Below are 21,608 nucleotides of genomic sequence, written 5' to 3'. Positions count from 1 at the left end.
TGAGGTAGATGGAGAAACATACAAGATGGAGAAACATATTATGTACTAGTTTATAAGTGGATATTATTAGCATTAAGTAAGTGATAATCAAGCTACAATTCACAGACCCTGAAAGTTTAGATAAAAATTAGGACTCTAGGGCAGATTCATTGATCTCCTTGGGAAGGAGAAACAAACAAAAAATGTTTTTATACTGCCTGTAGACAAAGACAGGAGCAAGAGGAATCAGATGGGGAAGGAGTGGAAGAAGAGGGTTTGGGGAGACAAAGCTAAAAATTGGGAGAATTGGGGGGTGTTATTGAAATAGTCCAGTGGAGGATTTTTGGAATCTCTGAGGATAAATCTTGTGAGGACTCCTAGTAATAGAGGATATGGTATCTGAACTTGATTGTAGGCAGGCAAGGCTTCCAGTGGTGAGACTGGGTTGCATTCATTTGTGTTGTTGGCTGAGAGTTCCACAGCAATCCCAAACCATCCAAGGATAATGCTGAGACAAAAGGTCATTTTCTGAAAACCATCACTGTGGTCCTTTTGCTAAGGAAAACATGCACAGAGCTCTTTGAATGTAAAGGGCTTGCCCAGATCCCTGACCCCTACTTCTTGTCAAGAAATTCTCAACACGCAGGTCACAGTTCCTTTAAGGTCAAATGACCTGTTCATATCAGCTATCCCACAACCTGATATTTTCATTCAAATTTATAAAAGTAACAAAATTACAGTTATGAAGTACCATTGAAAATAATTTTGTAGTTGATGGTCACCATAATAAGAAGAATTGTAATATAGGTTCAAACATTATGAAGATTGAAAACCGCTGTTCTAGTCTTTTTTGCACAAGATGATACTCCCTGAGCTACTTAAAAAAACAAGATGGAACACAACCCAGCCACAAAACTCAATCTTTAATCCTGTCCTCAAGATGTGCTGGGGCAATGATGGTACAGAACTTGTAGTAACTAACCACTGGTTTGTTTAACTTGAGGCCTATACCAGTAGAAGGAGCCCATGATCTACACTGCCTGTATGTCTAAGACCTGGATACTAGATAGCCCAGAGACCTAGACTAGAACCACACATGGCTGGCAGAAAAAAAAAAAATGTTGCTAAAAATATTCTGCTATACTCATAGTTTGGTGCCTTGTCCAGTTGTCATCAGTGAGATTCCCTCCATCAGTAGATAGGAGTAGTGCAGAGAACCTCATCCAGATATTCTGTGGGAAAGAGAGAGTCTAAATTGGAGTACTAATTCTGTCACTCCACTGAGATATATGGGTTTAAAGAGACTGATGTGGCAAGCAGAGGGTCTGCATGAATCTGCATCAGGTTCTGTGTTTATGTTATGGCCTAACAACCTTGGTGTATTCATGGAACTCATAACAGTGAGAGGGATGTATCTCTGACGATTGTTCCCCGCTCTGGGGGCTCTTTGGTTCTTCAGTCCCCTTGTTCAAGCCTCTTATTGTATCTTGTTTTGTCCTATTTGAATGTTGTCTCTTAGAAGTCTACTCTTTTCTAAAGAGGACACAGAATAGGATTGGATCTGTGGGAGCAAGGAAATAGGGGTAACTGGGAGGAGTGAAGGGGAAGGAACTGGGCACGATTTATTTTGTGAGAAAGGAGTCGATTTTTTTTTAAGTAAAAGTGTTGGAAACTTATAAAAGATATTAAAAGGTATAGCACAGTGTAGATGTCCATTCCTTTCTGTGCTAGAAAGTCATTCAAGATGCCTGTGGTTATTTCTTCCATCATTTATACATAACTTCATAATACCTAGGGGAAAAAATCTGTGACTTTCAGTTCTCTTATAAAGCATATTGCCTGTGTAATGGTGGAGAAAAAAAGACTGCTTTGATTGAGCCTCAACTGACAAGATGAGCATCAAACTGGACTAAGCATTTTACAGTCAACACAGGCAACCTACAATTCTATTTTGCTGGCCTTGAAGAAAGGGGGTCTTTTGGTTAAAGAATTTGAGTAGTTGGTGTAAGCTAAAACTGCCTCTGAGTAAATCTATTAAAGAAATACATATTTTATTACTTTCAAGCATGGAGAAACCAGAAGTGTTTACAAATCATTCCTTCTCAGAGTTTCTAGAGAGACCAGAACTTGTGCCTGAACCCAGACTTCTGTCTATACAACTGAGTCATGCTATGTCTGAGGTTCTGAACTTAGAATTGGGGAATCATAAAAATGTTATTCAAATTCAAAAATATAGTGGTAGTTGCTAAGTAGAAATAAGGTAACAAATGAAAGATATTGATCCAGACTCAAGATACATGGTGATTCCAAAAATATGAATAAAATGAAAATTATAAACATACTACAGAAAGCACAATCAAAGAGAGAATTATAATATTTGGGGGCAGACAAGATACTACAGCTCTGTGGTGGGGAATTCTGATTAACAGTTTGTCCTGTGTATATTTGGAATCATAACCAGACATTAATTTGTGGAAGTGAATGTGAGCACTACCTGATACAAAGTGGCCAGAAGGAAATAAATGTGCTAGATGTCAGCTAGCTCAGGCATGCATACATGTTTCCCCTCTCCTTATTCAATGCAGTAGTGTGAGAAGCCCTGATCCACATCAGTGACCCTCCACAGACTTAACAAATGCAAGCAAATTACAATGTACTAACAGTTAAAAGCTGGAACAAAACCAAATCATTCCTCTTTCAAATAGTTTCTCTCAGGTATTTGTCACAGTACAGAAGGTCTAAACTGTGTATTTCAACTGCTAAGGAGGGGTGAAGAGCATTCAACCCAGCATCCCATGCTGAGTGAATACATTTCAGAAATGATGAACAAATTCTTCAGGCAGAAAGAAAATAATAACACATCAGAACATAAAAAATATAAGAACCAGTTAAAGATACACAATCCTTAAGAAAAACACAAGGGTTTTTATTACACAAAATTTAAAAATCTGGACATATTTTACAAAATATAAGATGTGCTCTCAAGCAGCCCAATGTTCAGATTATTAATATAAAGAAAAGACATTTTTTAAAATTTTACTAAAAGTATTATTTCTCCTTAGTTTTATCAAAATTATTTTGTTGTTCTAGTTCTTCCCCATTTCATGTTAATTTTGATTGTGTTCATTCCTCCATTCCATACATGACAAATTTGTATAGTCATACCATTTGTTTTTTTCAATGTTGCTTCACAGCTATTATTTCCAACCCAAATAATTATCTTTTTTTATAAAACTCTGGCTATTATACTCTTTACTGCAATTATTTTATTTCCACCCTTTTAATTACCAAATGCTATCATAAACTTGTGTGGATATTTTGTGAAATCTTTTTATATTTGATATTCATTATGAATTAATTATGCATTGTAGAAATGGAAGAAAATTTATAAAGAATTCCTTGTACTGAATGTTCCTAAGCACAATTTCCCAAATAGAAGAGTAGCTCAGTATTGATAATGTGCTTAGCATCTCAGGGAACAACTGGCCCCACTGTGCCTGGCCACTCATCTACTCTGAGGTGGATGTGTGTAGAGATGATACTCCCCCCTCCCTCAACCCCTTGACACCTGCAGCAGTCACTTGACCTGGCCTGAGGTTATGAGAGTAGCCCAGCCCCTCACTGGATATAGTTCTTGGAAAAGCTCACCCTGCAGCTTTCAGGGGTAATACAGTGGATCTGGCCCTGATGGCAAAGGTAGTGGTGAGTCAATACCAAGGGTAACTGGTTCAGCCTCTTTCTGGGTGCAGGGAGAGTGAGACCCTGCCTTGACTGGGCACCACAGTTGAGTTGACTGTGGAGGCATCTGTGTGAGTGAGCCATCCCTGAGGGAATGAGTGTAGAAGGGCTGAGCCTGCCTCTGGCCAATGCTGGGATTGTGTGGGCTAGTCTGGAGCAGTCCTCAAAAGCTGGACCTGGTGGTGTGGATAAGGGAAAGCTTAGAGGGTGACTAGTTCTTCTATGACATAGGCCCAAATCCAGAAATTTGTGCTGGTCTACCCCCAAATCTATATCATGTGTGAACTGTTAGACCATGTGAAAGGGCCGGTCCTGCTGAACCAAAGCTACAGGATTCACATGATACAGGGAAACCAGGACAGCAGGGAGGAGTCACAGTGAGGATCCAATACTGATGATGTGATAGAAGCCAGAGACCTTAACCCAGACCAGTGACTCATTGCAAAGAATATTTGCAGAGAAGATGGACACAGAGGTACATCACACTGTGGAATGCACTGTGACAACTTCAGTTTCCACAATGAGATAGTTCCTATGCTTGGTTTTGTTTATTTTGACTGTGTGTTTTGTAATTTCTTTTGGAGAGGAGGTTGCAAGGACAGAGGGCAGATTACAGACTTGTAGGCCTGGTGTGCATGATATGAATCTCATAAAGAATCAATAAAAGTTAAAAAAAAACTAATAAAAAACAATTAATTATCCCTGCCCCTAACCTGACTTCACATTTTAAGGATGCTGTCACCTTCTATATCCATCATACTGTGGACCAATATTCTGATACATAAACTTTAGTGGGACATATTTAAATTGTGTTCAAATAATCACACTTATGATAAAATTTAATAAATGACTTAGGCATGTTAGGTGATTAAAACCTATTACAAACAGTGCTTTTTAATTACATATATATTTCTCTCATATTTTAAAGACTTAAATAATATTATAATACATAACATTATAGGAGAATTTTTATAAATTATATAAATCTTTTTTATACTAATGCTTGTTAAAAATTTTATTATGATATCAAATAATAAATTCAACTAAGCATGTTTATATTATGGCTACAAATCAGTAAATATACTATTTTTTGCTCTGTTTTATTTAGAAATATCAGTAGACAGCAGAAAAGGAAGACAAGGTTATTAGTAACTAGATCCATGTTTTGTTCCAATAAAAAGGAAAAAAAACTGAAGAAAACATAGCAGCTATGAAATATGCACACAGGGTCAGGAGTGAAAATTCTATGAGGTCCCAAGAATGGGGTTCTCATGGCACCCATATTAAATCCTGCCATGGTGTTGTGCTTATAAGTTCAGTGCTACAGATTCAGAAATGTGTGGTTCCCTGGGAATTTGGGGCCAGGTACTCTAGCCTTCATCAACGAGCTCTAAGCCTGTGAAAGACTGCCTCACAATTCACCGCGGACTGATCTGGATGAATGACATCAGACATTGTTCGTTGACCAGTACTCCATTTACCCAATTTCTTTCTTTCTTTTTTCCTTTTCTTTCTTTTATTGGATATTTTCTTTATTTCCATTTCAAATGTTATCCCCTTTACTGGTTCCCCCAGTGGAAACCCCAATGTCAACCCCCTACATCTGATTTATGAGGGTGCTTCCCGACCCTACCAGTCACTCTTGCCTCCACGCCCTGGCATTCACCTAGACTGGGCATTAAGTCGTCACATGACCAAGGGCCTGTCTTCCCATTGCTGCCTGACAAGGCCATACTCTGCGACATATGCAGCTGGACCCATAGGTCCTTCCCTGTGTACTCTTTATTTGATGGTTTAGTTCCTGGGAGCTCTAGCGTGTCTGGTTGGTGGATATTGTTGTTCTTTCTATGGGATGCAAACCCCTTCAGCTCTTTCAGTCCTTTCTTTAACTCCCCCATTGGGGACCCTGTGGTCAGTCTAATGTTGGCTACGAGTATCCACCTCTATTTTTCCCAGACTCTGGGAGAGACTCTCAGGAGACAGCTATATCAAGTTCCAGTCAGCAGGCACTTCTTGGCATCCATAATAATGTATGGGTTTGGTGTCAGTATATGAGATGGATTGCCAGGTGGGTGCAGTTTCTGGATGGCCTTTCCTTCAGTCTCTCCTCCACACATTGTTTCCATATCTCCTCCCTTGCATATTTTGTTCCTCCTTCTAAGGACTGAAGTATAGACACTTTGGTCTTCCTTCTTCTGGTCTGTAAATTGTATCATGAGTATTCTGAGCTTTTGGGCTAATATCCATTTATCAATGAGTGCATACTGTGTGTGTTCTTTTGAGACTGTGTTACCTCAATATGGATGATATTTTCTAGTCCTAAAATTTTCATTATTTCATTTTTTTTTTAGTGGCTGAGCAGTACTCCATTGTACAAATGTAACACATTTTCTGTATTCATTCCTTTGTTAAGGGACATCTGGGTTATTTACAGCTTGTGGCTACTAGAAATAAGGCTGCTAAGAACATAGTGGAGCATGTGTCCTTGTTATATGTTGGAGCATCTTTTGCATATATGTACAGTAGTGGTATAAATGGGTCCTCATATAATACTATGTCGAAATTTCTTAGTAACCACCAAACTGATCTCCAAAGTGGTTATACCAGTTTACAATCCCACCAACAATGGAGGAGTGTTCCTCTTTTTCCACCTCCTCTCCAGCGTCTGCTGTCACCTGAGGCTTTAATCTTAGTCATTCTTACTGGTGTGAGGTGGAATCTCTGTGTCATTTTGATTTGCATTTCCCTGATGACTAAGGGTGTTGAACATTTCTTTGGGTGGGTCTGAGCTATTTGATCTTCCTCGGTTGAGAATTCTTCGTCTAGCTCTGTACCCCATTTTTAATATGGTTATTTGATTCTCTGGAATCTAATTTCTTGAGTTCTTTGTGTATTGGATATTAGTCCAGTATTAAATGTAAGATTGATAAAGATCTTTTCCCAATATGTTGGTTGCTGTTTTGTCCTATTGACAGTGAGTGATCTTTGCCTTACAGAAGCTTTTTAATATTATGAGGTCCCATTTGTGTATTGTTGATCTTAGAGCATAAAGTATTGGTGTTAAGTTCAGGAAAATTTCCCCTTGACCATGTGTTTGAGGCTCTTCCCCTCTTTCTCTTTTATTAGTTTCAGTGTATCTGGTTTTGTGTGGATTTCCTTGATCCACTTGAACTTGACCATTGTACAAGGAGAAAAGAATGGATGGATTTGCACTCTTCTACATGTTGACTCCAGTTGAACCAGCACCATTTGTTGAAAAATGCTGTCTTTATTTCCACTGCATAGTTTTAGCTCCTTTGTCAAAGATCAAGTGACCATATGTATGTGGGTTCATTTCTGTGTCATCAGTTCAATTCCAATGTTCTACCTGCCTGTCTCTGTACCAATACCATATGATTTTTATCACTATTGCTCTGTAGCACAGCTTGAGGAGAGGGATGGTGATTCCCTCAGAAGTTCTTTTATTGCTGAGAATAGTTTTCACTATCCTGAGTGGTGTTTTATATATATATATATATTCCAGATGAATTTGCAAAATTATCTTTCTAGCTCTACGAAGAATTGCATTGGAATTTTGATGGTGAGTGCATTGATTCTGTAGATTGCTTTCTGCAAGGTGGCCTTTTTTACTGTATTCATCCTGCCAATCCATGTGCATGGGAGATCTTTCCATGTTCTGAGATCTTCTTTGATTTATTTCTTCAAATACTTGAAGTTCTTGTCATATAGATATTTCACTTGTTTGGTTAGGGTCACGATAAGGTATACTTTTTGCAAATATGGTGAAAGGGTTTCATTTTGCTAATTTCTTTCTCAATCTGTTTATCCTTTGAGTAAAGGAAGGCTTCTGATACTTTTTAAAGTTAATTTTATATCCAGCCACTTTGCTGAAGTTGGTTATCATGTTAAAGAATTCTCTGGCCGAATTTTTTGGGTCACTTATATATACTATCATATCATCTGCAAATAGTGATATTTTGACTTCTTCCTTTCCTGTATATATTCCTTTTACCTCCTTTTCCCCCTAATTCTCTGCCTAGGACTTTGAGTACTACATTGAATAGGTAGGAAGAGAGTGAGCAGCATTGTCTAGTTGCTGCTTTTAGTTCCCACTAAAAGTTTCTTTTCATTTAGTTTGATATTTGTTACTGGTTTGCTGTATATTGCTTTTACTATGTCTAGGTATGGGCCTTCTAGCTGAATACTTCCATTTTGAAGAATCAAATACCATTATGCATGCACGGGCATCCTTCACATATGCACACATACACACAACCACACACACACACACACAAAACCAGGTACATACATCAAACCATGCATACACACAAAATAAGAGAGCCTCATAAATTTATATAAGTGGTAGAATAGGCAATTGCTCTCTACAACAGGACAAGGACTAAGAATAAAGGAATTAGTTTTGAGTAGTGGCAGAATTCCTGGAAGAAAGAAGGTTCAAGTCACTGCCATGAGATAATTAATGAGTTTTGAGCACATTCAATTCACTTAATTTATATTTCTCCCATTTATGTGAGGTGTTTATTTATTTATTTATTTATTTATTTATTTATTTTGACAGGGTTTCTCTGTATAGCTCTGGCTGTCCTGGAACTCACTTTGTAGACCAGGCTGGCCTTGAACTCAGAAATCTGCCTGCCTCTGTCTCCCAAGTGTGAGTTCTCTATAGCTTGTAGTTTTCTATAATGTCAGATATGTTCTTGAAATGCATATGTAAGTTCTGGTGCAAAATCAAAAATAGGAACATCGATATGAACTAATCAGTACCCTCAGGGCTCCTTGGAACTATACCACCAATCAAAGAAAACACATGGTGAACTTGTGCTCTAGCTATATTTGTAGCAGAGGACAGCCTAGTCGGTCATCAATGGGAGGAGAGGCCCTTGGTCCTGTGAAGGCTTTATGTCCCAGTATAGGTGAATGCCAGGACCAGGAATGGGAATGAGTGGGTTGGGGAGCAGGGAGCAGGGGGAAGGGATAGGGGATTTTTGGAAAGGAAACTAGGAAAGGGGTAACATTTGAAATGTAAATAAAGAAAATATCTAATAAAAAAAGGAAAAAAAATTAGGAACTGGGGATGTAGCTCAGTGGTAGAGCACTGGATTTGCAAACCTCCATTTTAAAAAGTAATGTCTATATCTGACTTGCAGTGGAGCAAAAATAGGAAATATCAGTAAAATGTAGAGTAGACATTTTGAATCTCAGCAGAAGGGACATTTGAAAGAAAGGTGACTCACAGGATAACACTGGGCGAGCTGTTGTGTGAAAGATTGTGATCAAAGTTCAGTGAATGCTGCTGAAGGGGAATTTCGTAAATAAAAATTAGGATTTATTTCCATGTGGTTAAAATTAAAAGTAAAGAGAACTAGGCAAAATTTTAGAGACCTACAAGTAAAGTCTAGTCGCCATGTACAAATTGTGAAAATTTACTAGAGAAGAAGAAACAAGAAGAATATCTCTACCTTTTCTTTCCTTAGGTGTTTAGAAGCATGGCACCCTGCAAAGCAGGGAGAGAAGTATTGTACGTCATCTCGTCCACATACAGAATTATAGGCAGAAGTTGTACAACCACATTTTGCATTGCATGGAGCTGTTAGGCTTCCAATCATACCCAATCTGTAAAGTTGAGATTAAACACAACTATAATACCATTATTTAAATTGTTAATGTGTACATCAATGTATCCACACAATCCATAAATGTGCATTTTGAAATTTTTTCAAATATTTACTAAGGTATAGAAACATAATAAACACGCATAAATGTACCTATTAATGACCTGGAGCAATGACTTAGTTCGTAAGAATATATCCTGGTCTTTCAGAGGAGCAAAATCCCATTCCCAACATGCACATGCCAGTTCACACCATCTATAACTCCAATTCCAGGGAGTCTGATGCCCTCTTATGGTCTCGCTAGACACCAGGCATACATACGGTGCATAAATAAACATGCCAGTGAATACTCAGTCACATAAACTGAACATAAATAAATCTTGAAATATGTACCATTTGAATTAATTTTATGCTGTAATAAAATTTTCTTCAGAGTATTTAACAAACAAAATCATAATCACCTAAAATGGGCTGACACCCTCCCCCTTTCAAAGATTTATTTTATCACTTTACTACTTAATTACTTACACATTATAACTTATTGGTACTCTGTTCCTGTTCATTTGTTGGGATTTTATAAAAAGTAATCACATGATACTTACATTTTCCTTGCTTCTTTCGCAGTAATATTCTTTTTGGGGGAATGGGCATAGAATTTTTTATTAGATTTTTTAATTTACATTTCTAATATTATCCCCTTTCCTAGTTTCCCCTCTGAAAATCACCTATCCTCTCCTCCTTCCCCCTTCTCCCATCTCCCATTCCTGGTCCTGGCATTCCCATATGCTGGGGCATAGAGCCTTCACAGGACCTTTGTTCTTATAAGGACTTATGTTTTCATGAGTCTTGTGTAGTAAAAGTAGAATACTTAAATAATATGAAAGTTGTTAATCTAACTATATTAGGATTATTTTATATGCATGTGCTTTGCTCACATATATGTATATGTACCATGTGAGTGAGCACCCATGGAAGCAAAGAAAAGCCATTGGATCGATTTGGACTAGAGATAATACAGTTACGATCTTCCATGTGGATATAAGAAACCAAACCTGGACCCCCAGAAAGAGAAGTACTCTTAAACACTAAACCACCTCTTGAGCTACCTATTAAAAACTTTTTTCCCCCAAAAACTGTCACTTTTCCAAAGTGGTTTACTGTTAGGAGCACAAAAGTTCTTGTGACTACAGATCATCAGGGAAACCAGACATATTAAACACACAGATTTTTCCTTCAAAGGATTGGACATATTACCTTTCCTTTCATCCAGAAATCTTTAAATTGGAAGTGAGTAAAAGCCATTTGTTCTACATTATTTTTTGGGGCAGACCATGATTAGATCTCTCAGCCAGACCTAAAGGTAATCTAAATGGTCCTTATATTGCTTGTACAGCGTTCAGTTCCCCAAAGCTCCCACAACCAAGACCAGAGGTGATTAGTATCCTATATAATCTATCTAGTGTATACATGATCATAACTAGACTAGATCCTTCCTTATATCCATAAGCTAGTACTGAAAGTCTATCTCTAGAACCCATCTTCATGGGATAATTGACAGAGACCCTGAGTTGAGTTTCAATGGAATTATGCTTCTTTGTGCACTGGGCACTTTATTACACCAACCCCCCCCCCAATGCTGTGTTTTAATATTAAACAGCCTGACATTAGACCTTCTGAAGTTTGCTTCAGGTTGTTGAAGTCAATCTGTACCAAGTTTTCATTCTGACTTATTAAGAGTTAACTTTTCTCCCTGCTGTGACATCTAAAAGTCCTCCTCAAGTGGGCCAAAACATGAAGCACAAGATAATTTGAGAATGTAAGAAAAATTATTTAAATTGATATAAGGGTTTTAGGATACTTGGGGCTCTCACAGAAAAGTGTTCTCTGCTCTTGGAAGAGTGACACTAACATGATCCTAACTTCTCAGTTTTGATGACAAATAATTCTGTGCAATTATTGAAAATGTTTTTAAGATCCAGAAGACCATATCATTCAGAGCTATACTAAATATGAAAATTGCCCATAAGAGAGAAAAAATTCCTGACAAATATTTTTTTAATTCAGATAGATAGATAGATAGATAGATAGATAGATAGATAGATAGATAGATAGAAAGGTAGGTAGGTAGATAGGTAGATAGATAGATAGTTGATAGAATTTTCTGCCAGACACACCTTGGTAAGGGATGCAGAATGGAACCAAAAGCTCTCAAACTTCCAGGCCAGCGACACAGGTTCAGGGCTCACCCTCCTCATGATCTGACCAGAACTCAGAGCTCTCCTGCTGCCTGCCTCCTGTCAGCCCTTCCTGTCAGAGCCCAGTAATGCAGAGCAGCAACACCTGAGTTCCAAGCAATGGTAGCTAGTGCTCAGCACCTGCAACATGAGCTTAGTTTGTTTGTTTGTTTGTTTGTTTGTTGTTTCTCTCTCAAAGCAGGAACAGTTCAATATCAAAGGTGATTTCATGAGAAAATTTTCTCTAATACCAAGAATAATTCAGTGTCAGTGTCTTCATGAAAGAAAAAATATCAACAGAACACTACTTCAAGTACAGGAACAGTTAAAAGTAAGAGGTAAATCAATTAAGCTGATGATGATTAAATGTATGGAGGTCAGGTCATTCAGTTTATTGAGGATATTCTGTTCCACTGCTCTTCAAATCAATGTTTAAGTTAGTACTTAAGTTTTGTGGTACATAAACTAAACCAACAACATTTATGTTATTGGGGTAAAATCGATTTGGATATCATCTTATCTGCTTATCACTACTGAGGGTTTGAACCTTGTCTTTAGGTTGCTTTCTGGAGACACCCGATTAAAGTTTGAAAGAAAACACAGCACCAAGATTGAGGCCCTATGTTAACTGATTTCATGTACAAATTAACACATGAAGGACAGAGATCTGAGCACTGAGAACAGAAACTGCCCTAACTTTTGAGAGAAAGAGAATACTGAAGAAGAATTGTGAATATAGAAAGGGTATAGTGAATGGTAAAACTTATTGTGATGTATACGAGGTTTGAACAGATCAGTGAACATGGAGGAAAGGTTGCCATAGGAGTAGTTTGGTTACATAATTTGAGAAGAGACAAAATGCCATCAGACTCCCCAGAATTTGATCTAAGTTGACAAGATGAACCGGAACTGCAATTTTACTCTAACCTCTTTGTGGTTCATTTTTCTGATTTCATGACACCTGCAGGGATATCTTCACTACCTGGTTGAAATTTGCTAGCAGTATGTAGGAGCTTCAGCTGTTCTCCACTTTACGTTGTAATGGTATGATTTTATTAATTTGCATATTCTGATATGGGACAATTTCCTAGTGACTAATGGGAGTGAATTAATTTCTACCAGCATATTTTCCATGTATATGTAACCATTATTTGACAAAATTGTTTCAAATTATTTGTCCACTTTTTTACGTCATTTTCTTTTTTAAAAGCATTTATAAGAATTTTATTAAGCATTTCAAATTAGTTAAAATCACAGCCAAAAGAGCCTGGACAGATGTTATACAGACACTAAGAGAACACAAATGCCAGCCCAGGCTACTATACCCAGCCAAATATTGAGACTACCCCAAACCTAATGTATTTTTTTTTTTACTTTCAACAGGGAATAATATGCAACCATCTTTTTTACTAAAATATTATTTTAAACACAAAAGGTCTTCACAGGACCCTCCACGGGATCTTAAGACCTCTGGTGAGTGGAATACAGCATCTGCTCCAATCCAATCGCACAGGACCTGAGACTGCATTAACTAGGGAAGCAGAAAATCCGGCCTGATCAGGGTCACAAGTCCCTTCCAATCCACACCAGCCACGGGACACATAATAATCAGAACAACAAATGCACTAAATAAAGATAGAATATTAAAAGCAGTAAGGGAGAAAGGTCAACTAACATATAAAGGCAGGCCTATCAGAATTACACCAGACTTTTCACCAGAGACTATGAAATTCAGAAGAGCCTGGACAGATGTTATACAGACACTAAGAGAACACAAATGCCAGCCCAGGCTACTATACCCAGCCAAACTCTCAGTTACCATAGATGGAGAAACCAAATATTCCATGACAAAACCAAATGGACACATTATCTTTCTAGGAATACAGCCCTTCAAAGGATAATAACAGAAAAAAATACAAGGATGGAAACCACGCCATAGAAAAAGCAAGAAAGTAATCCTTCAACAAACCAAAAAAAAAAAAAAAAAAAAAAAAAAAAAAAAAAAAAAAAAAGACAGCCATGAGAACAGAATGCCAACTCTAACAACAAAAATAAAAGGAAGCAACAATTACTTTTCCTTAAAATCTCTTAATATCAATGGACTCAATTCCCCAATAAAAAGACATAGACTAACAGACTGGCTACACAAACAGGACCCAACATTCTGCTGCTTACAGGAACCCCATCTCAAGGAAAAAGGCAGACACTACCTCAGAGTGAAAGGCTGGAAAACAATTTTCCAAGCAAATGGTCTGAAGAAACAAGCTGGAGTAGCCATTCTAATATCAAATAAAATCGACTTCCAACCCAAAGTTATCAAAAAAGACAAGGAGGGACACTTCATACACATCAAAGATAAAATCCTCTAAGAGGAACTCTCAATTCTGAATATCTATGCTCCAAATGCAAGGGCAGCCACATTCATTAAAGACACTTTAGTAAAGCTCAAAGCACACATTGCACCTCACATAATAATAGTGGGGACTTCAACACACCACTTTCATCAATGGACAGATCGCAGAAACAGAAACTAAACAAGGACACAGTGAAACTAACAAAAGTTATGAAACAAATGGACTTAACAGATATCTACAGAACATTTTATCCTAAAACAAAAGGATATACCTTCTTCTCAGCACCTCAAGTGACTTTCTCCAAAACTGACCATATAATTGGTCACAAAACAGACCTCAACAGATACAAAAATATTGAAATTGTCCCATGCATCCTATCAGACCACCATGGACTACTGCTGATCTTCAATAACAACATAAATAATGGAAAGCCAATATTCACGTGGAAAATAAACAACACTTTTTTCAATGATACCTTGATCAAGGAAGGAATAAAGAAAGAAACTAAAGACTTTTTAGAGTTTAATGAAAATGAAGCCACAACATAGCACAACTTATGGGACACAATGAAAGCATTTCTAAGAAAGGAACTCATAGCTCTGACTGCCTCCAAAAAGAAACTAGAGAGAGCACACACTAGCAGCTTGACAACACATCTAAAAGCTATAGAAAAAAGGAAGCAAATTCACCCAAGAGGAGTAGACAGCAGGAAATAATCAAACTCAGGGGCGAAATCAACCAAGTGGAAACAAGAAGAACTATTCAAAGAATCAACCAAACGAGGAGCTGGTCTTTGTGAAAATCAACAAGATAGATAAACCCTTAGCTAGACTCACTAGAGGGCATAGGGACAGCATCCTAATTAACAAAATCAGAAAAGAAAAGGGAGACATAAGAACAGATCCTGAAAAAAACCAAAAAACCATCAGATCCTTCTACAAAACTCTACAAAGCTCAACAAAACTGGAAAACCTGGACGAAATGGACAAATTTCTAGACAGATACCAGGTACCAAAGTCAAATAAGGATCAATTTAAGGATCTAAACAGTCCCATATCCCCTAAAGAAATAGAAGCAGTCATTAATAGTCTTCTAACCAACAAAAGCCCAGGACCTGATGGGTTCAGTGCAGAGTTCTATCAGACCTTCAAAGAAGATCTAATTCCAGTTCTGCACAAACTATTCAACAAAATATAAGTAGAAGGTTTCTCTACCCAACTCATTCTATGAAGCCACAATTACACTGATACCTAAACCACAGGAAGTTCCATCACAGATAGAGGACTTCAGACCAATTTCCCTTATGAATAACAATGCAAAAATACTCAATAAAATTCTCCCTAACCAAATCCAAGAACACATTAAAACAATCATCCATCCTGACCAAGTAGGTTTTATTTCAAGGATGCAGGGATGGTTTAATATACAGAAATCCATCAACGTAATCCATTATATAAACAAACTCAAAGACAAAAACGACATGATCATCTCGATAAATGCTGAGAAAGCATTCAACAAGATCCAACACCCATTCATGATAAAAGTCTTGGAAAGATCAGGAATTCAAGGCCCATACCTAACCATGATAAAAGCAATCTACAGCAAACCAGTAGCCAACATCAAAGTAAATGGTGAGAAGCTGGAAGCAATCCCACTAAAATCAGGGACTAGACAAGGCTGCCCACTTTCTCCCTACCTATTCAACATTGTACTTGAAGTCCTAGCCAGAGCAATTCGTAAACAAATGGAGGTCAATGGGATACAAATTGGAAAAGAAGAAATCAAAATATCACTTTTTGCAGATGATATGATAGTATATATAAGTGACCCTAAAAATTCCACCAGAGAACTTCTAAACCTGATAAACAGCTTCGGTAAAGTAGCTGGATATAAAATTAACTCAACCAAGTCAATGGCCTTTCTCTACACAAAGAATAAACAGGCTGAGAAAGAAATTAGGGAAACAACAACCTTCTCAATAGTCACAAATAATATAAAATACCTTGGTGTCACTCTAACTAACGAAGTGAAAGATCTGTATGATAAGAACTTCAAATCTCTGAAGAAAGAAATTATAGAAGATCTCAGAAGATGGAAAGATCTCCCATGCTCATGGATTGGCAGGATCAACATTGTAAAAATGGCTATCTTGCCAAAAGCAATCTACAGATTCAATGCAATCCCCATCAAAATTCCAACTCAATTCTTCAACGAATTAGAAAGAGCAATCTGCAAATTCAACTGGAATAACAAAAAACCTAGGATAGCAAAAACTCTTCTCAAGAATAAAAGAACCTTTGGGGGAATCACCATACTTGACCTAAAGCTTTACTACAGAGCAATTGTGATAAAAACTGCATGGTACTGGTATAGTGGCAGACAAGTAGAACAATGGAATAGAATTGAAGACCCAGAAATGAACCCACACACCTATGGTCATTTGATCTTCGACAAGGGAGCTAAAACCATCCAGTGGAAAAGAGACAGCATTTTCAACAAATGGTGCTGGCACAACTGGTGGTTATCATGTAGAAGAATGCAAATTCATCCATTCCTCTCTCCTTGTACTAAGGTCAAATCTAAGTGGAGCAAGGAACTCCACATAAAACCAGAGACACTGAAACTTATAGAGGAGAAAGTGGGGAAAAGCCTTGAAGATATGGGCACAGGGGAAAAATTCCTGAATAGAACAGCAATGGCTTGTGCTATAAGATTGAGAATTGACAAATGGGACCTCACGAAACTGCAAAGCTTCTGTAAGGCAAAAGACACCATCAATAAGACAAAAAGGCCACCAACCGATTGGGAAAGAATCTTTACCTATCCTAAATCAGATAGGGGACTAATATCCAACATATATAAAGAACTCAAGAAGGTGGACTTCAGAAAATCAAATAACCCCATTAAAAATGGGGCTCAGAGATAAACAAAGAATTCTTACCTGAGGAATACCGAATGGCTGAGAAGCACCTGAAAAAATGTTCAGCATCCTTAATCATCAGGGAAATGCAAATCAAAACAACCCTGAGATTCCATCTCACACCAGTCAGAATGGCTAAGATCAAAAATTCAGGTGACAGCAGATGCTGGCGTGGATGTGGAGAAAGAGGAACACTCCTCCATTGTTGGTGGGATTGCAAGCTTGTACAACCACTCTGGAAATCAGTCTGGCAGTTCCTCAGAAAATTGGACATAGTACTAAAGGAGGATCCTGCAATACCTCTCCTGGGCATATATCCAGAAAATGTTCCAACCGGTAAGAAGGACACATGCTCCACTATGTTCATAGCAGCCTTATTTATAATAGCCAAAAGCTGGAAAGAACCCAGATGCCCCTCAACAGAGGAATGGATACAAAAAAATGTGATACATTTACACAATGGAGTACTACTCAGCTATTAAAAAGAATGAATTTTGAAATTCCTAGGCAAATGGATGGACCTGGAGGGCATCATCCTGAGTGAAGTAACAGAATCACAAAAGAACTCAAATGCTTTGTACTCACTGATAAGTGGATATTAGCTCAGAAACTTAGGATACCTGAGATATAAGATACAATTTGCAAAACACATGAAACTGAAGAAGACCGAAGACCAAAGTCTGGACACTTTGCCACTTCTTAGAATTGGGAAGAAATCACCCATGGGAGGAGTTACAGAGACAAAGTTTGGATCTGAGACAAAAGGATGGACCATCTAGAGACTGCCATATCCAGGGATCCATCCCATAATCAGCTTCCAAATGATGACACCATTGCATACACTAGCAAGATTTTGCTGAAAGGACCCTGATATAGCTGTCTCTTTTGAGACTATGCCGGGGCGTAGCAAACACAGAAGTGGATGCTCACAGTCAGCTATTGGATGGATCACAGGGCCCCCAATGGAGGAGCTAGAGAAAGTAACCAAGGAGCTAAAGGTATCTGCAACCCTATAGGTGCAACAATATTATGAACTATCCAGTACCCCAAAGCTCTTGACTCTAGCTGAATATGTATCAAAAAATTGCCTAATTGGCCGTCACTGGAAAGAGAGGCCCATTGGACATGCAAACTTTATATGCCCCTGTACAGGGGAATGCCAGGGCCAAAATGTGATAGTGGGTCGGGAGGGGAGTGTGGGGGGGGGGAGAGTATGGGGAATTTTGGAATAGCATTGGAAATGTAATTGAGGAAAATACCTAATAAAAATATTAAAAAATATTACTTTTAAATGTTGTATATGATCAGAAACATGTCTTTTGTATATTTTCCAATGTCTCCTTTACACTCCATGGCTTAGTTTTCAGCAGAGTCCTTGACTCTAAGAGTTCAGCAGCCCTCCTTTATACATATGATAAATGGGTCAAGAAAGAAAGTACAGAAACAAAATCCTTTACAACAGTCATGAATAATGTAAAATATGTTGATGTAACTGTAACATATTAAGTGTAGGATCTGTTTGACAAGAACTTCGCATCTCTGAAGAAAGAAGCAAGAAGATATCATAAAACAGAAAGATCTCCCATAATCTTGGATGTGTAGGATTACCATAGTGAAAATGGCCATCGTACCAAAATGCAATCTCCATCAAAATCTCAACACACCTTTTTATAAACACTGAAAGAGCAACTCTCAACTGTATATGGAAAAATAGAAAGAACCCAGGATAGCCAAAACAATCCTGAACAGTAAAAGAACTTTCAGAGGAATTGCCTCTGCTGTACAACAATGACCTCAAGCTGTACTACAGAGCAATAGAAATAAAAATTGCATAGTAGTGGTACAGAAACAGACACGTTGATCTCTGAAATGAAATCCAAGTCCCAGATATAAACGAACATAACTATCAACACTTGAGTTTTGAAAAAGGATCCAAAACCATACAAACTATGAAAGCAATGTTTATCAATTGTGCTGTTCTAACTGGATATATACATTTTAGAAGAATCCAAATAGATACAAATTTATCATTTGACACAAAACTCAAGTGCAAGTTGTTCAAGGACTTTAACATAAAATCAGATACAATAGAACTCAAGAAGATAGACTCCAGTGATCCAAATAACAGTATTTAAAATGGGGTTCAGAGCTAGCAGAATTCTCAAACTATGGAATCTGAAATGGCTGTGAAGCACTTGAAAACATGTTCAATATCCTTCATTGTCAGGGTAATGCAAATCAAAACGATCCTCAGATTCCACCTCACACCAATCACAGTGGCTAAGATAAAAATGCAGGTGATAGCAGATGCTGGTGATGATGAGGAACAATTCTCCATATCTGGTGGGACTGCAAGCTAGTAAAACCACTGCAAAAATCAATCTGGCAGTTCCTCAGATAACTGCAAATAGTTCTACCTGATGACCCATTTATATCACTACTAGGCAAAAACCCAAAAGATGCTCCATTATCAGCAGCCTGATTTATAATTGCCAGAAGCTGGAAACAGCCCAGATGTCTCTCAACAAAAGAATGGATACAGAAAATGTAGTACAAAATGAAGTACTACTCAGCTATTTTTTAAAAAATGACTTTGTGATATTGGCATGCAAATGTGTGGACCTAGAAAATATCATCCTGACTGAGGTAACCCAGACACAAAAAATGTCACATGGTATGTACTCACTTGATAAGTAGATATTAGCCTAAATGGTCAGAATGCCCATAATATAACCCACAGACCATACGGAGCTTACGTGGAAAGACAACCAGGGTGTGGATGCTTCATTCCTGCATAGAGGAACAGGATGATCTCAGGAGGTAGAGAGAGGGAAGACTTGAGAGAGAGAGAGGAAGGGGAGGGAAAAAAAGAGGTGGCAGGATCAGGTACTGGAGTGGGGGCAAGAAAGAGGTCCAGAGAGTCAGGGAATCAAATAAAATTATGTAGCAGCAGGGCATAAAAACTTGGCTGTAGCCACTGGGAACTTTCAGATGCCAGGGAAGCAAGAGGCTCCCAGGACCCAGCAGGGATGACTCTAGCCAAAATGAGCAGCTAGGGGGAGATAGAACCTGTCGAGTCTACCTCCAGTAGATAGTCACGGCCCCCCAGTGGAGAGATGGGGCACCCAGTCATGTCAAAAATTTTAACCCAGAAATGTTCCTGTCAAAAGTAAAGAAATGCAGGGATAAAAAATGAAACAGGGACTAAAGGAAGGGACATCCAGGTATGGCCTCACCCGGGGATCTATCTTGTCTGCAGACACCAAACCCCAACACTTTGCCTGTTGCCAAGAGGAGCTTGCTGACAGTTACCTAATATGTGGCTGTTCTCCTGGAAGCTCTACCATGACCTGACCAATGCATATGCTTGGAGCCAACCATCAGAGTGAGCTTGAGACCCTGGTTGGGTCTGTTTGGTGGTGGAAGGACTGACAGAGCAGAAATGTATCGCAACTTCATAGGATGAACAATGTTGGCTGGCTGGACCAGCTAGTTCTCACAGGGACTAGACCACCAACTAGGAAGTGTATAGGGCTCTAGATGCATACGTATTAGAAGATGGTCTTATCTGGCATTAATGGGACAGAAGGCCCTTGGTTCTGTGGAGGTTTGATGCCCCAGTGTAGGGGGATTCTGCAGCAGTGGGTCGGGAGTGAGTGGGTGTGTGTAGGCACACTCTCATAGAGGAAAAGGTGAGGGGGAGAGGGCAGATGTTAGATGATGGGGTTGAGGAGGGGTAACTGGGAAGATGGATATAATTTAAGATGTAAACGAATGGGGTGATTAACAAAAAATAAAAACAGATACAATAAATCTCATATAAGAGAAAGTAGAAAATACCCTTGAATTCATTGGTATGAGAGAAAACTTCCTGAACAGAACACAAACTTCTCAGGCTGTAATATTAAAATTTGATAAATGAGAGCACATGAAACTGCAAAGCTTCTATAAGGCAAGAACAAGAACATATCAGGAGCCTATAGATTGAGAAAGGATCTTCAACCCTATACCTGACTGAGGGCTAGTACCCCAAATTTATAAAGAACTCAAGAAGTTAGACACCAACAACCCAAATAATCCAATTTTTAATAAGGGTGTACAGAGCTAAACATAATTCTCAACAGAGGAATCTTGAATGACCAAGAGACATTTAAAGCAATGTTCAGTTTCCTTAGTCATCAGGGAAATGCATATCAAAACAACACTTGAAGTTCTATTATGCAACCATCACAAGGCAAAGACCAATAACTCAAGAGATAGTAAGTGCTGGCAAGGATGTGGAGCAAGGGGGAAACTTCACTGCTAGTGGGAGAACAATGTTGTACAATCGCTTTAGCTATCAATTTGGTGGTTTCTCAGAAAACTGGGAATAGTTCTTCCTCAAAACTCAGCAATAGCACTCCTGATTATATACCCAAATGGTGCTCCAACATCCCACAAAGTCACTTGCTGGACTGTTTTCATAACATCTTTATTCATAATAGCCAGAAGAGAGAAACATCCTAAATGTCCACCACCTGAAAAATAGATAGATGGTATATCTACACAATCAGATATGCTTCAGTATTAAAAAACAAAGACACCATGAATCATGCAGGCAAATGGATGAAATGCAAAATATCATTCTGAGTGAGGTAATCCAGTCCCCAAAAGACATGCATGTACTCACTTATACTTGGATATTAGCTGTAAAATATATGCACCATGCTATACTCCACAGACTGAAATAAGCTAAATAAGAAGGAAGACC

The 21,608-nt window shown here is 38.2% G+C and overlaps 1 protein-coding gene across 1 annotated transcript in view; it reads right to left on the bottom strand.

Annotated features, from left to right (window-relative positions):
* Gm7133 (predicted gene 7133) overlaps window positions 1-21,608 on the bottom strand; it is a 147,856-nt gene that overhangs the window by 43,671 nt on the left and 82,577 nt on the right. The window contains exon 9 of the mRNA XM_981711.4: window positions 9,198-9,351. Within this exon, the coding sequence (XP_986805.2) occupies window positions 9,198-9,351 (154 nt within the window). The remainder of the gene's footprint in view (window positions 1-9,197; window positions 9,352-21,608) is intronic.

This window comes from Mus musculus, chromosome 1 (assembly GCF_000001635.26).
Source record: "Mus musculus strain C57BL/6J chromosome 1, GRCm38.p6 C57BL/6J".
Lineage (NCBI taxonomy): Eukaryota > Metazoa > Chordata > Mammalia > Rodentia > Muridae > Mus > Mus musculus.
The sequence above is the reverse complement of the archived record's forward strand: the minus strand, read 5'-3'. Positions and strand labels throughout refer to the sequence as shown.